Raw genomic sequence first — 13022 nt, forward strand, 5'->3', positions numbered from 1 at the left:
CTCTTTGTACAACCTCTGTACAATGTTTTATAGATTTACCAAAACTATATAACATGAGGACAAACCTAAGCAAAACTTAAATCAGCAAGGCCCATCCATTACATAATTGATGTACATATAGATTGTATACTGTGTGGTCAGTCTTAGAGTTAAGCTGGTCATATATTATACAATTTTCTTGTACAATTTCTGTACATTCTTCTTTAGATTTCCCTTCAACTATGTAGTGCAAGGTCCTGTCTGACTGGATACAAACTGAAAGTATTTCTTAGGTCTGACCTCATATTATATGGTTTTTGGCAAACCTAAAGCAAAACTGTACAATAGGATTGTATAATGTATGGCCAGCTTTAGACAATATTACACACAATCCTTAAACAACTTGTCCATCTACACAGGTAGACAACATAGATTGTAAGCTCTAATGAGAAGGACTCTCTGTTTCCTCTTCTACCAAATTGTATTGTAACTGTAATGTCTACCTTCATTTTGTAAAGCGCTGTGCAAACTGTTGGCGCAATATAAATCCTGTATAATAATAATAGGTGCAGTTCTGATTACAGAATTTCCACTGTTGATTATGGTAATTTGATTTAGCGATTAAAGTGTATGTATAGCCAAACTTGTTTTAGTTTTGGATAAAGTAGGGAGTGGTTAAAAGCCCTCTGATTTCTTTTTAATTTTTGGAGGTCTATGTGCCATTGGGGAAATGTCTTCTTATGGGGACAATGTTAAACGTTCCCCTTACTATCTTTATCTGGGACAATGGTTAGCAGGAGAAACACAGGTCTGAATCTCCCTAATGGGGACAAACACATCAATAAAAATTGAGAAAGCTCTAACCTTTCTCTACTCTATCCAAAATATAAAACAGGGTTCTGCCAAGAGATACACTTTAATTCAAAAAGTAAATACAAACTCTGATGAGTAACAGTCATACTACACTTGTTTTCTCCCTAATGTATTGCAACATGGTAGCACTAGTCTGGACAATGACAGGCTCACAAAATACATGGCACATTACTGAATAGCCGCATATCCAAGTCAGCGTTCGTTGGTGAGACATGTCACATTTAAGCTCAAGTTACAATAGTGGCTTACAGAAAAGTGCGATTTTTTTTAATATTTATGTTTTAACTTCAGTGGATGGACTAGCTACTGAGAGATTTTAACTTGTTGTTGACTGTTAGTTCATTTGCAGCTTTGAAACAATTGGAGGTTAAATTGCTCATTGAAAAGATAAAGAGACACATGAGTATCTTTGTACTTGTGCTGAGCATACACATAACTTTAAACAAATGGTCAATCATAGATTTGATGATTCCAAGCATTTAGCCACTTGGGGACAATTGTTGTGTGCAAAATATAATACAATTTGGTCTAATTTGATTGGATTTCAGTTTGTTCCTTTTTGATGAAAATGACCATTTGTAGGATGAGATGATCATTATAATCATTTCACTAAACCCTTGAGTATATTAAACATTTGTTTTGTGACTACCATGGCCAGCGATAGCCTATGAAAGTAGTATTTCAGCATAGTAACACTCACAAATTCCAAGAGAATAAATGAACAACGATATAAAATGGGAATAACTGCATATGTCACATTATTGGATTGATGAGATGATGACTGTAAGTGATAGCAGCACAAGAACTTACCTTTCTTTATCACTGACTGGTCCAGCAAACTGACTCCAGAGTCATCCACCTGGAAGTAGAAGGAACAATTAACACTTGGCCTGTCATAGAACATCGCCTGCATACTAAACTTCACATAGGGCATGATGTTATCATGAAATTCTTAGCATTGGGGGCCCTTTGGAATCAATTACTGGAGCATATCCATTGATGGCCACACACACAGGGAGATTTTATTCATTATTTAATCTTTCAGATCAGCACAAATATCAACATTATTCAAGATTTAATCTTTCAGATCACCAAAATTATCAACATTTGTGCAGTGTGAAAATATACCTGAACAAATAAAGTTTGAATGGATTTGTGGATGTAGGCCCTCATAGTTTATATGTCATATAATATATAACTGATGGTTACATTAATTGACTTTAATGCTCAGGGGCAGACTGACAACTCATGGGGCCCCCCGACAATAGGGGATCATGGGGCCCCTGTGTCCTTGCCCACACTCAAAAAAGCCTATAAAAAAGGTACCAGGGGCATTTCATGGGGCCCCCTACTGACCCCGGGCCCTCGGCCAGTGCCCAAGTGCTTGAATGGTCAGTCCGCCCCTGTTACTGCTTTATGCTTGGTTTAAAGTGAATGTTCAGCCAAAATTATCTTTTTTTTTTAGTTTAAAATTAGAAAACATGTCAGATTTGCTTATGGTCACCATACACATTACAAAAGACAGAAACCAAAATTAGTTTTTTTTAATATGGAGTAAGTGAACGCTAGAATCCCAGTAAGCTTTTTATTGTTGTCTGTGTCCTTGTTACAGATTTTCCCTCTTTTCCTGTCTGGTATCACTGGGATAGTAAAGCAGATCTCTCTAATGGAGCCTCAGATAGTAGTAAAAACCCAACAGAGGTTCTCATCCTTCCCCATTGCATCCAAAACTAATAAAAAGCAATGTACAATTTAATGTAATAAAACAAAATAAAGAGCTACCACTAAAGGAAATTCATATATATATATATATATATATATATATATATATATATATTTACTTCAGGTACTTATATAGCGCCGACAATTTGCGCAGCGCTTTACATATATGTTATACATTCATGTTAGTCCCTAACCCTCTCTCTGTATATATATATATATATATATATATATATGAATATAAGATATTATATTTCCTAATAAGATATTATATTTCCTAAGCTTCTGAAAATCAAAATATTATTATTATTATATTATTTTATAGTACCTTTAGCTATATTAAAGGGAACCCATCACAATGCAAAAAAAACTTCTTGCACATGCAACACTTCACAACTTAATAAAATTTTATATATTAATGTAATATTACTAAATGAAAGAGCTACCATTAAGGGACATCCTTAGAGGTATATATAGGCTAAACTATTCATTTCCAAAGCTATTGAAAATTTAAATATTATAGTATTATTATATAGATTTATTAAAGGGAACCGGTCATCATCCAAAAAAAAAAAAAACTGCTTGCATATGCTGCAATGCACACATTTAAAATATGTTTGATGTGATGAATGTGTGATAAAAATGTTTTCTCCTTATCAGAGACCAAACTAATATTACACTGTAATTACAAAATATGCTGTGAGTGTGGCCATATTGAATAAAACTTTGCAGTGTCAGGACACAAAACAATGTTGTGAGCCTAGTTATTCACTCCCAGCAAAAACATTTTTTCCATTACTCATCACTCATAAATGGCAAAATGTGAAAAGTAAATTGTATTTTTGCAGTATCTACTCAGCAGTGCTCTGATCTTGTTTCATTTGTGACAGGTCCCCTTTAATGTAAAATAACTTGTAACATTATACATAAATGTATGTGTAAATGTCCCATGTGTGTACAAACCTTAGCATGCTTGCTACTGTAATGAGGCTGGAGAGGAAGATAAGAGTAACTAACTGTTCTATGTTATCAGTCATTTTAGGATAAAGCCAGCTTATAGAGACTGCCTGAAGAACCCTCCAATGGAAAATCAGATATTGTAAATTTGGAAAATGAATCCCCATATACCAATATTTTTCTAACTTATTTTAATGTTGACAATCTTTTTTATCAAACATGAAAAATCCAAAAGGACTGGGTTTTTGAAACAAACAAACAAAGGTTTCCAAACCTGCCATAAAATGAGACCCTTTATGAAATCACCTCCATGATGTGTAGGGGTAAATGATCCTCATGTTATTATTTTAAAATAAAAAAGGCATATAATAATTTGCAGACTCCAAACACTGTGCTGTCATCCCCTTTCCTGACAAAGGGAATATATGTAAAAACTAGAAGAACTGTACTCAGCATTAGATTTCCACACCTTAGTAAAGTTTAGACATTTTTGTATAAGGAACATTATGCAGTAATGGTGAACCTTTACCCTCTGGTGAGCCAGATGAGAAAAATGATTTTAAGCTTTGGCTAGCAGATTATTGCTCCCCTAAATGAATGCACATAGTACACATGAATCTCCTATTATCAGCAGTTATATATATTGTACTGTCTCATTTACTCATTTGCTATAAGAGAATTAATTTCATCAACACTCAGCCTTGTTAGCCAGCAAATAAGTAATTTAAACCTGATTCTATCAGTATGATACAAAGTTCTCATTTTGCATATATTTACAAATATTTGTATGTCAAGCTACATCTATAATTCCTAATCCTATTTCACAATGTATCAACTCATATACATATATACATTTAGTGCATATATAGCAACAAATAGGCTGACAGCAAATGTTCATCATATCTCCTTTAAAAGTACAGAAATACAAACTCCAGGCCAACTAACCTTCAGTTCTTCCCACTATACAGAGATACCTTGGTGCTGTATGCAATTACCAGTTCATGCAACTGAGCCTTTGTTTTTAATTAAAATGAAGCTGCTTACTTTTTTTTCTTTATGCTACTATACAAACACCTTGTTTATTTTTGGTCAAAATAACAGCTATTAGAAGTTATTTTTGATAAGCATTTGGTACCATATGCAGTTACATTTGCTGGCTTTTCACAATGCAAATTTGGAGAAATACTAAAAAAAGGCAAAAAAACAAAAAAACAGGGTCTTTTGTTGTCAGGAAGCCTGCCAGCATACATATTTAATCAGAAAATAATTTTTGTTGCAAATGCCATGTATAAACCTACCAGACTTTAACAATAATTATTTCCAAAATATGCACAGGATTGCTCCTTTTATAATTCTCCTGAAACCCAGATATACCAAGTATACTAGGGAATAATTGTAGACAAAAATATATACTTAAAACATCCAGAAATGTAAAGGACCATTATAGTAACAAATATTGTATTCTTTTAAAATAAGTAATTCTTGTCATGATAGTATTTAACATTTGATTGTATATGCTTTAATTTTTTTTTCTACATTTACATGCAGGGCAACAAAACAAAATCAATGACAGGAGATGAAAACCTATACCACTGCCGAGGGGTGCTTACAACATTTAATTCTTATTTATACAGTGTTTAAATATTCTTAATAAAAAAACCCGAAAAACTGTCACTGCAACTGCTTCAGCACCCCTGGCAGTATTATAGTTTGCCCCAACTCTTGTCACTGTCACTTTTGCTATACAGCTTGGTTTGCATGTAAATGTGGAGAAAAAAATATAAATGAAGGAGTTTGAAATGAAAAAATAAAGGAAATTATCATCACATTCGGTATTAATAGGATTAGGTTATCAGATTACAATCTTTTTCCAGGTAGTGGTCTTTTTTTCACAAACTACATAGGTGTCCTTTTATGACACAGAGAATAGCTGCGATTCAACAGATCTCAGCTATTCTCTGGTCATTCACAGTTTATAACACTTAGGAGATCCTGTCAGCCCTTCTCTGGAGATCTGTGTTCTCCCTCCAGATTCTCCAGCCCAGAGCTGGAGAATCAGAGGGACCGAAAACTAAGCAGAGATAATTTACCTCTGCTTAGTAAACTGGTCTTTTACTGTAATCTGGAGAGATTATAGTAAAATGAGCCGTTTTTCAGAGTTTGTAGACCGTTATCCAGCGTTTGGAAGCCGTTCTCCCTTCGTTCGGAGAACTGCTTCATAAACTGCATTCACAGGAGAACTTTGTTCTCCGAGAATGCCGGAGAACTGAGCAGCGATCTATTACCTCTGGTTCACAAACGGACACCTTATTATAAGCAATGTGCAAAATGTTTGGAACTCTGGCAAAAATGATATAGTATATAGCCAGCCATATTTAAACATTTATCAGTTGACCAAGCTGCCAAAAATAATTAGTATACTGCACATGGGTTTGAGAAGGAGTAATAATTATATTAAACACAGTGTGAGCTCACCCCAGCCTGATTTAATCAGTATGTATAGCATAGGATATATGTAGTATATACTGTGTTTTAGTAAATATACAGTGCATATATATAAATATATATATATATATATATATATATATATATAAATTTATTTTTTTTTCCTTTTTTATTTCAATTTTTTAATTTATTTATTTTCCACCTGAATCTGATTGGTTACCCTAAGCTAACACAACCCAATGGTACCCCCCTGTGTCTCTAACTACGTAAACAATTGTTCAGGCCATCAGGACCAGTGCCTATAAGCAATGCGCAAATACCCAGTCTTTATTTACAGCACTACAAATTGCTTTTAAACCCCATTCAGTGCTTAGCTCCACTGATTTCTAAATAACAAGATGGGTTTGATTAAAAACATCCCTGCTTTTAATGTCTATAAAGTTTGCATGAGTGGGATTAAATTAACTGTAGGTGGCAAAAGGGCAGAGACATATATATATATATATATATATATATATATATAATTTTTTTTATCTAAAATTGATATATATATATATATATATATATATATATATATATATATATATGGATAGATATAGATAGATAGATAGATAGATAGATAGATAGATAGATAGATAGATAGATATAGATATAAATTTTAAATACCCTAATATTTTAATAGGATAATTGCATAATTAATGGGCCATGTTTAGCTGTGGGAAAAAAAATAAACTGCTGCAAATTCTAATTACAGAGCAAGACATCCTGACTGCATCGTTATATTAAAATGAATACAACAAAGAAAGCAATGTAAGATTCCTTCTCGGGAAAGAAATGTGTCCATTTTTGCAGCAAAGGACACATAAGCATGGTAAAGCCCCGTGTAATCACTACGAACGATTACAGGGGATACATTGAAGTATATAAAAGTCATCATAAAAGAATTTCAGCCCAAAAGCTGCAAAGAGTATTTTTGGTTCCAAAGCAGCAAATGTCTACACGGTTACATCGATATTAGTCAAGAGGAATGAACTGATTTATTACACTTTTTTTTTGTGAGACTTTTTTTTATTCAAGACATTTTAACATACAATAAACATATATGTTAGATTCGAAAAAAAAAAAAAAAGCCGATTGTATAAAAAAAAAATTGACCATATAATAACGCTATGATGACCAACAAATAATATTTTCTTCCAGAGAACAAGGCATTTTAGGCGATAAAGCTACAACATTGGACGCTATTAACGCCAGCGCGATGTCTCAGGAAGTCGGCGCTACAGGTAGCAGACACGGCGGATTGCTTCACTTATATTTATAAAAAGGAAAGTTATGTGCTTCATTAAATTAAACAAACATCCGTTTGCCCGAGGGGTCAACGGGAAAGTCATAGAGGAAATGCGATCAAGGTTAAATCATTTTCTGTGAAATCCCAAACCAATTAGATAATTACAGAGAAAGCAGAGATCAGAGTAACACTCTTTTATTGAATCATAAGTGCCACTTCCTAATGCATTCCTTTTTATTTCTGATCTTTAAATAAAACACATCTTCTCAGACAACTGGAATCTTCTGAAAATGATTTTACCCCTTTTTTAAACATAGGAAGGCAAAACAGGAAGGAAACATTTCTTTGTAGAAGGGACATAACAACTGATGTCTACCTGACTGACATTTCCACACTGCCAGAAATATATTATATTACTTATTAATATGAAAGGCAACAAGAATGATAAAGATAGATAGATAGATAGATAGATAGATAGATAGATAGATAGATAGATAGATAATAAATGAATAGATAGATGATAGAGAGATAGATAGATAGATAGATAGATAGATAGATAGATAGATAGATAGATAGAGAGATAATAAACGGATAGATAGATAGATAGATAGATAGATAGATAGATAGATAGTAAATGAATAGATAGATAGTAAATGAATAGATATATAATAAATGAATAGATAGATAGATAGATAGATAGATAGATAGATAGATAGATAGATAGATAGATAATAAATGATGGATAGATAGATAGATAGATAGATAGATAGATAGATAGATAATAAATGAATAAATAGATAGATAGATAGATAGATAGATAGATAGATAGATGATAGAGAGATAGAGAGATAATAAATGGATAGATAGATAGATGATAGAGAGATAGAGAGATAATAAATGGATAGATAGATAGATAGATAATAAATAAATAGATAGATAGATAGATAGTAAATGAATAGATATATAATAAATAAATGAATAGATAGATAGATAGATAGATAGACAGACAGACAGACAGACAGACAGACAGACAGACAGATAGATAGATAGATAGATAGATAGATAGATAGATAGATAGATAGATAGATAGATAGATAGATAGATAGATAATAAATGATAGATGGATAGATAGATAGATAGATAGATAGATAGATAGATAGATAATAAATAAATAGATAGATAGATAGTAAATGAATAGATATATAATAAATAAATGAATAGATAGATAGATAGATAGATAGATAGATAGACAGACAGACAGACAGACAGACAGACAGACAGATAGATAGATAGATAGATAGATAGTAAATTAATAGATATATAATAAATAAATGAATAGATAGATAGATAGATAGATAGATAGATAGATAGATAGATAAAATGGAATAGATTAGGGCATTAACATGGTTTTGCTCTACAATATAAATATAAATAAAAGCATCAAAATACATTTGAATAGGATAGTATGGGGAAGAATTACTAAAACTGGTCTAGTACATTGTAACCAATCATTTTTTAACTTCAGCTTGTTCAATTAATCTTTGACAATAAATCCTGGAAGCTGAATGGTTTCTTTGCAGAGCTGCACCCGAATTTGCACTCTCCAGTTTTAATAAATAATCCCCTAAGTATCTATTAGTTTATTTATGTATTCATTTATTTTATGTGGCATATGGTAGTTATTTCCTAGAGATGACAGGGTAATAGTAGAAAAAGTTCTGGAAATAATCTTAGTTTGCCTGTAATGCGCCATCATGCCATGTAGACGTGGACAATGAGGAGGATTTAAATGCCGACTATGTCTTCCATGACAAATGATGATGATGATGAATAGGAGAAGCTGCAACCTCTATTATGTTGGGGGCCAGCCCGGGGCAACAAGGCCACTGAAGGTGACATTATGGAGTGACAATGGATAGGGATTGATTCAGGACTAGAAGTGATTATCCATATGCAGCGTACAGCTTTATTTTTGTGGATATAACTAAAATACGAGTTTGACAGTTTGACATGTTTGAAGATGGGGAAGGATCTGGTGTGAAGGTGAGCTGTCTTACCTGCATGTCCTCCACACTGTGGTGTGACAGTGCATGTATGGATAGGGCACTCTCTGCCAGGCTGTGGCCACCATCTCCCAGAGTAGGTATTAGACGTGGTACTCCCCCATAGTCCCTGCGAGGGTCCAGGCTGAGCCCCCTGTGAGCCTGAGAGAGCAGAGCAGCCTCGTCCTGCCGCCCCCTCTGTGTGTGCCATGCCTGCTGCTGGTGCTGGTGGATGGAGTTGATGCCAGTGTATGGGTCTCCCAGGTGAGGGTATCCAGGTTCTTGGCTCTGTGAGTAGGATAAAGGTGGCTGCGGGTAGGGGGGAGGGAAATATGGAGGCTGGAAGTCAGAAGCCGGGGTGTGACAGAGTGGGGGAGCAGAGGAATAAGCCGCTTGGTTCAGAGAGGAAAGCTGGGACAATCGACCAGCGCTGGAAGCTCCGTTCAGGGCATCAGAGCGATCCTGCAAGGCACAAAGCAATACATCCATGAGCCAAAAATGTTCCAAAAAGATCTCATACAATTCCCATACAGATCCATGAGCCCAAAATGTTCCACAAGGATCTCATACAATGTTCATACACATTCATAAGTCCATAATGTTCTTCAAGGATCTCATGCAATGCTCTTACACATTCATGAGTCCATAATGTTCTTCAAGAATCTCATATGTGCCCATACACATCTATAAGCCCACAGTGTTCCAGAAGGATCTCATACAATGCCCATACACATCCATGAGCCCAAAATGTTCCACAAGGATCTCATACAATGCCCATACACATCCATGAGCCCAAAATGTTCCACAAGGATCTCATACAATGCCCATACACATCCATGAGCCCAAAATGTTTCACAAAGATCTCATACAATGCTCATACACATCCATGAGCCCAAAATATTCCATAAGGATCTCAAACAATGTTCATACCCATTCATGAGTCCATAATGTTCTTCAAGGATCTCACATGTGCCCATACACATCTATAAGCCCACAGTGTTCCTCAAGGATCTCATATGTGCCCATACACATCTATAAGCCCACAGTGTTCCTCAAGGATCTCATATGTGCCCATACACATCTATAAGCCCACAGTGTTCCACAAGGATCTCATACAATTCCCATACACATCCATGGGTCCACAGTGTTCCACGAGGATCTCATGCAGTGCCCGTACACATCTATAAACCCACAGTGTTAAACAAAGATCTCATACAATGCCCATACATATCCATGAGTCCACAGTGTTCCACAAGGATCTCATACAGTGCCCATAAGCATTCATGAATCCAGTGTTCCTCAAAGATCTCATATAGTGCCCGAACACATCTATGAGCCCACGGTGTTCCACAAGGATCTCATACAATGCCCATGCACATTTATGAGTCCACAGTGTTCCTCAAGGCTCTCATAAAGTGCCCGTACACATCCGGGAGTTTACAGAGTAGACTTCTAAATGGATATTATACAAAGCCCACACACATCAATGAGTCCACCCTGTTCCTCAAGGATTGTATACAGCCCATACACCTCCTTTAGCCCACAATGTTCCTCAAGGATCTCATACAGTGCCCATGCACATTAATGAGTCCACAGTGTTCCGTAGGGATCCCATACAATGCCTATGCACACCATGAGCCCACAGAGCTTCACAACAAGACTCTCATATATTGCTTATACACATTGATGAGCCCACAGAGTTTCACAAGACTCTCATACAGTGCCTATACTAGAATTTTTAGTGGAGTGAAAGTATCTCCCTTCCAATACATTCCTAGATCAGATACTTTCTTGAGCGTAGTCCTCCTGTTATGGTACAACTAGTTTGTCCAGTGGTGACCTTCATAAGATCCTTTTTTCCACACCTTTAGGCTATAATTTCTACTTTACAGCCAACTTCCCAGTCACTACCAGGACTCCTTCCCTTAGTAAGACCCCCTCTCTCTTCACACTTACAACCTGTTCTATATACTTTACAGCCAGCTTCCCTGTCACTACCACGACTATCTTCATAAGAGCCTTCTCCATCCACATATATAACCTGTACTATATACCTTTCAGACAGCTTCTCAAAGACTACAAAGACTCTTTGACTTCATAAGACTCCTCTCCATCTATATCTATACCTACAGCCTATAGAATATTCATTACAGCCAGCTTCTCAATCACTGCAAGGACTATCTTCATAAGAGCCTCCTCCATCCACATCTACAACCTGTATTATATACCTTTCAGACAGCTTCTCAAAGACTACAAAGCTCCTTGACTTCATAAGACTCCTCTCCATCTATAACTACAGCCTATAGCATATTCCTTACAGCCAGCTTCTCAGTCACTACAAGGACTGTCTTTAAAGGACCCCTCTCCATCCACACCTACAGCCTATAGCATATACCTTACAGCCAGCTTCTCAGTCACTACAAGGACTGTCTTTAAAGGACCCCTCTCCATCCACACCTACAGCCTATAGCATATACCTTACAGCCAGCTTCTCAGTCACTACAAGGACTGTCCTCTCCATCCACACTTTCCACCTGTACCATGTACCTGCCAGCTTCCATTACAAGGAGTCCTTCCCTTACAAGGACCTCTCTGCATCCACACCTACAGTCTGTACCATATAATTTACAGCCAGCTCCTCAATCCCTACCAGGGCTCCCCCTCCCTTTAATAAGACCCCTTCTCTTCACACTCCCAATTCTCTCAAGAAAAATGATCACACCACAAATCACAGAGCAGCCATCTGTCAGGCTTGTACTTTGTAAGTAAATAGGTCTAAAGTTTCCTCTCTGATGACAGGCTCCATAGTCCCCCCTCCTAGCACTTACCATGGCTGAGTATGCGTGGACTAACATGAGTGCAGACTTGGGGAGAAGATCCGATGAGAAAGCAGAAAGTAGGAGAGCAGGGAGAGTAGAGTGAGTCTAGATTCCTCCAAATCACAGGCTGCCTGTCATATCCAAGGAAGGAGCCCAGGCTGCAGTAGTAAAGCTAGTAGACTGTGTCCTCTTCTAGCTCAGCCCCCTCCTCTCTCTCTCACTCTCATTCTGAGCCTAAGGCATCTCCATGCACTCCAGATATAGGCACGGGAGCGCGCCGGGGGGTCAGGAGCGCGCATTAAAGAGCCAGCTCGTCTGCTCCCCACTGTTCCCTCCTGCTGATTGCAAATGTGGAAACAGACAACGGATCTTTATTTATTTACACACGAATAGTGCTCGTGGCATCAGTTATGGTGCTGAATGTAGATCCCTTCTGCATGGTTAGTTTGTAATGTTTGTAATAGTGACAGGGAACCACATGCATAATGTCTGCCCTTTAAATAATATGACTTGATGCACTTTATTTAGGCTTTTGTGCTTTTTATTTAATTTGGTATCTATAGGCGATGAAGGGTTTGGGGATTCAAACTTTGGTCTTCCAGCGATGAGGAAAAAAATGACAAAGTAGAAGAGTGGATGGGCAGGTGACAGTATTCGCTGAAGCTGGGGTTCTGGGAATGATTTGCAGTGAATGAGCCAGCTGGAGACTGACACAAGACATCCCAGCACATAGACTGAGTTAGGAGTCTGAACAAAGACATACAACAGTCAATTGTACACAGTCTCAATACAGATCATAGGCACATCTGACGTTCCTCCCGATCTGGAAGCTTGATGGCCAACCCAACAGGTAGGACCACCTAGATTTCCCTACTGGACTAAAGTCAATCGCACAGATTT

At 36.5% G+C, this 13022-nt stretch overlaps 1 protein-coding gene across 2 annotated transcripts in view; it reads right to left on the bottom strand.

Annotated features, from left to right (window-relative positions):
- TFAP2E (transcription factor AP-2 epsilon) overlaps window positions 1-12336 on the bottom strand; it is a 63748-nt gene extending 51412 nt beyond the window's left edge. For both annotated transcript variants that reach the window (XM_089686329.1, XM_089686328.1), the window contains exons 1-3: window positions 12132-12336; window positions 9319-9765; window positions 1663-1711 (exon numbers count right to left, since the gene is read on the bottom strand). In XM_089686329.1, the coding sequence (XP_089542455.1) occupies window positions 1663-1711; window positions 9319-9765; window positions 12132-12158 (523 nt within the window). In that variant the 5' untranslated portion in view covers window positions 12159-12336. The remainder of the gene's footprint in view (window positions 1-1662; window positions 1712-9318; window positions 9766-12131) is intronic.
- Window positions 12337-13022: the final 686 nt, after the last annotated feature.

The sequence above is a fragment of the Staurois parvus genome, unplaced genomic scaffold (genome assembly GCF_062004578.1).
Source record: "Staurois parvus isolate SC_StPar_1 unplaced genomic scaffold, SC_StPar_1.0 ptg000394l, whole genome shotgun sequence".
NCBI classification, from domain to species: Eukaryota; Metazoa; Chordata; class Amphibia; order Anura; family Ranidae; genus Staurois; species Staurois parvus.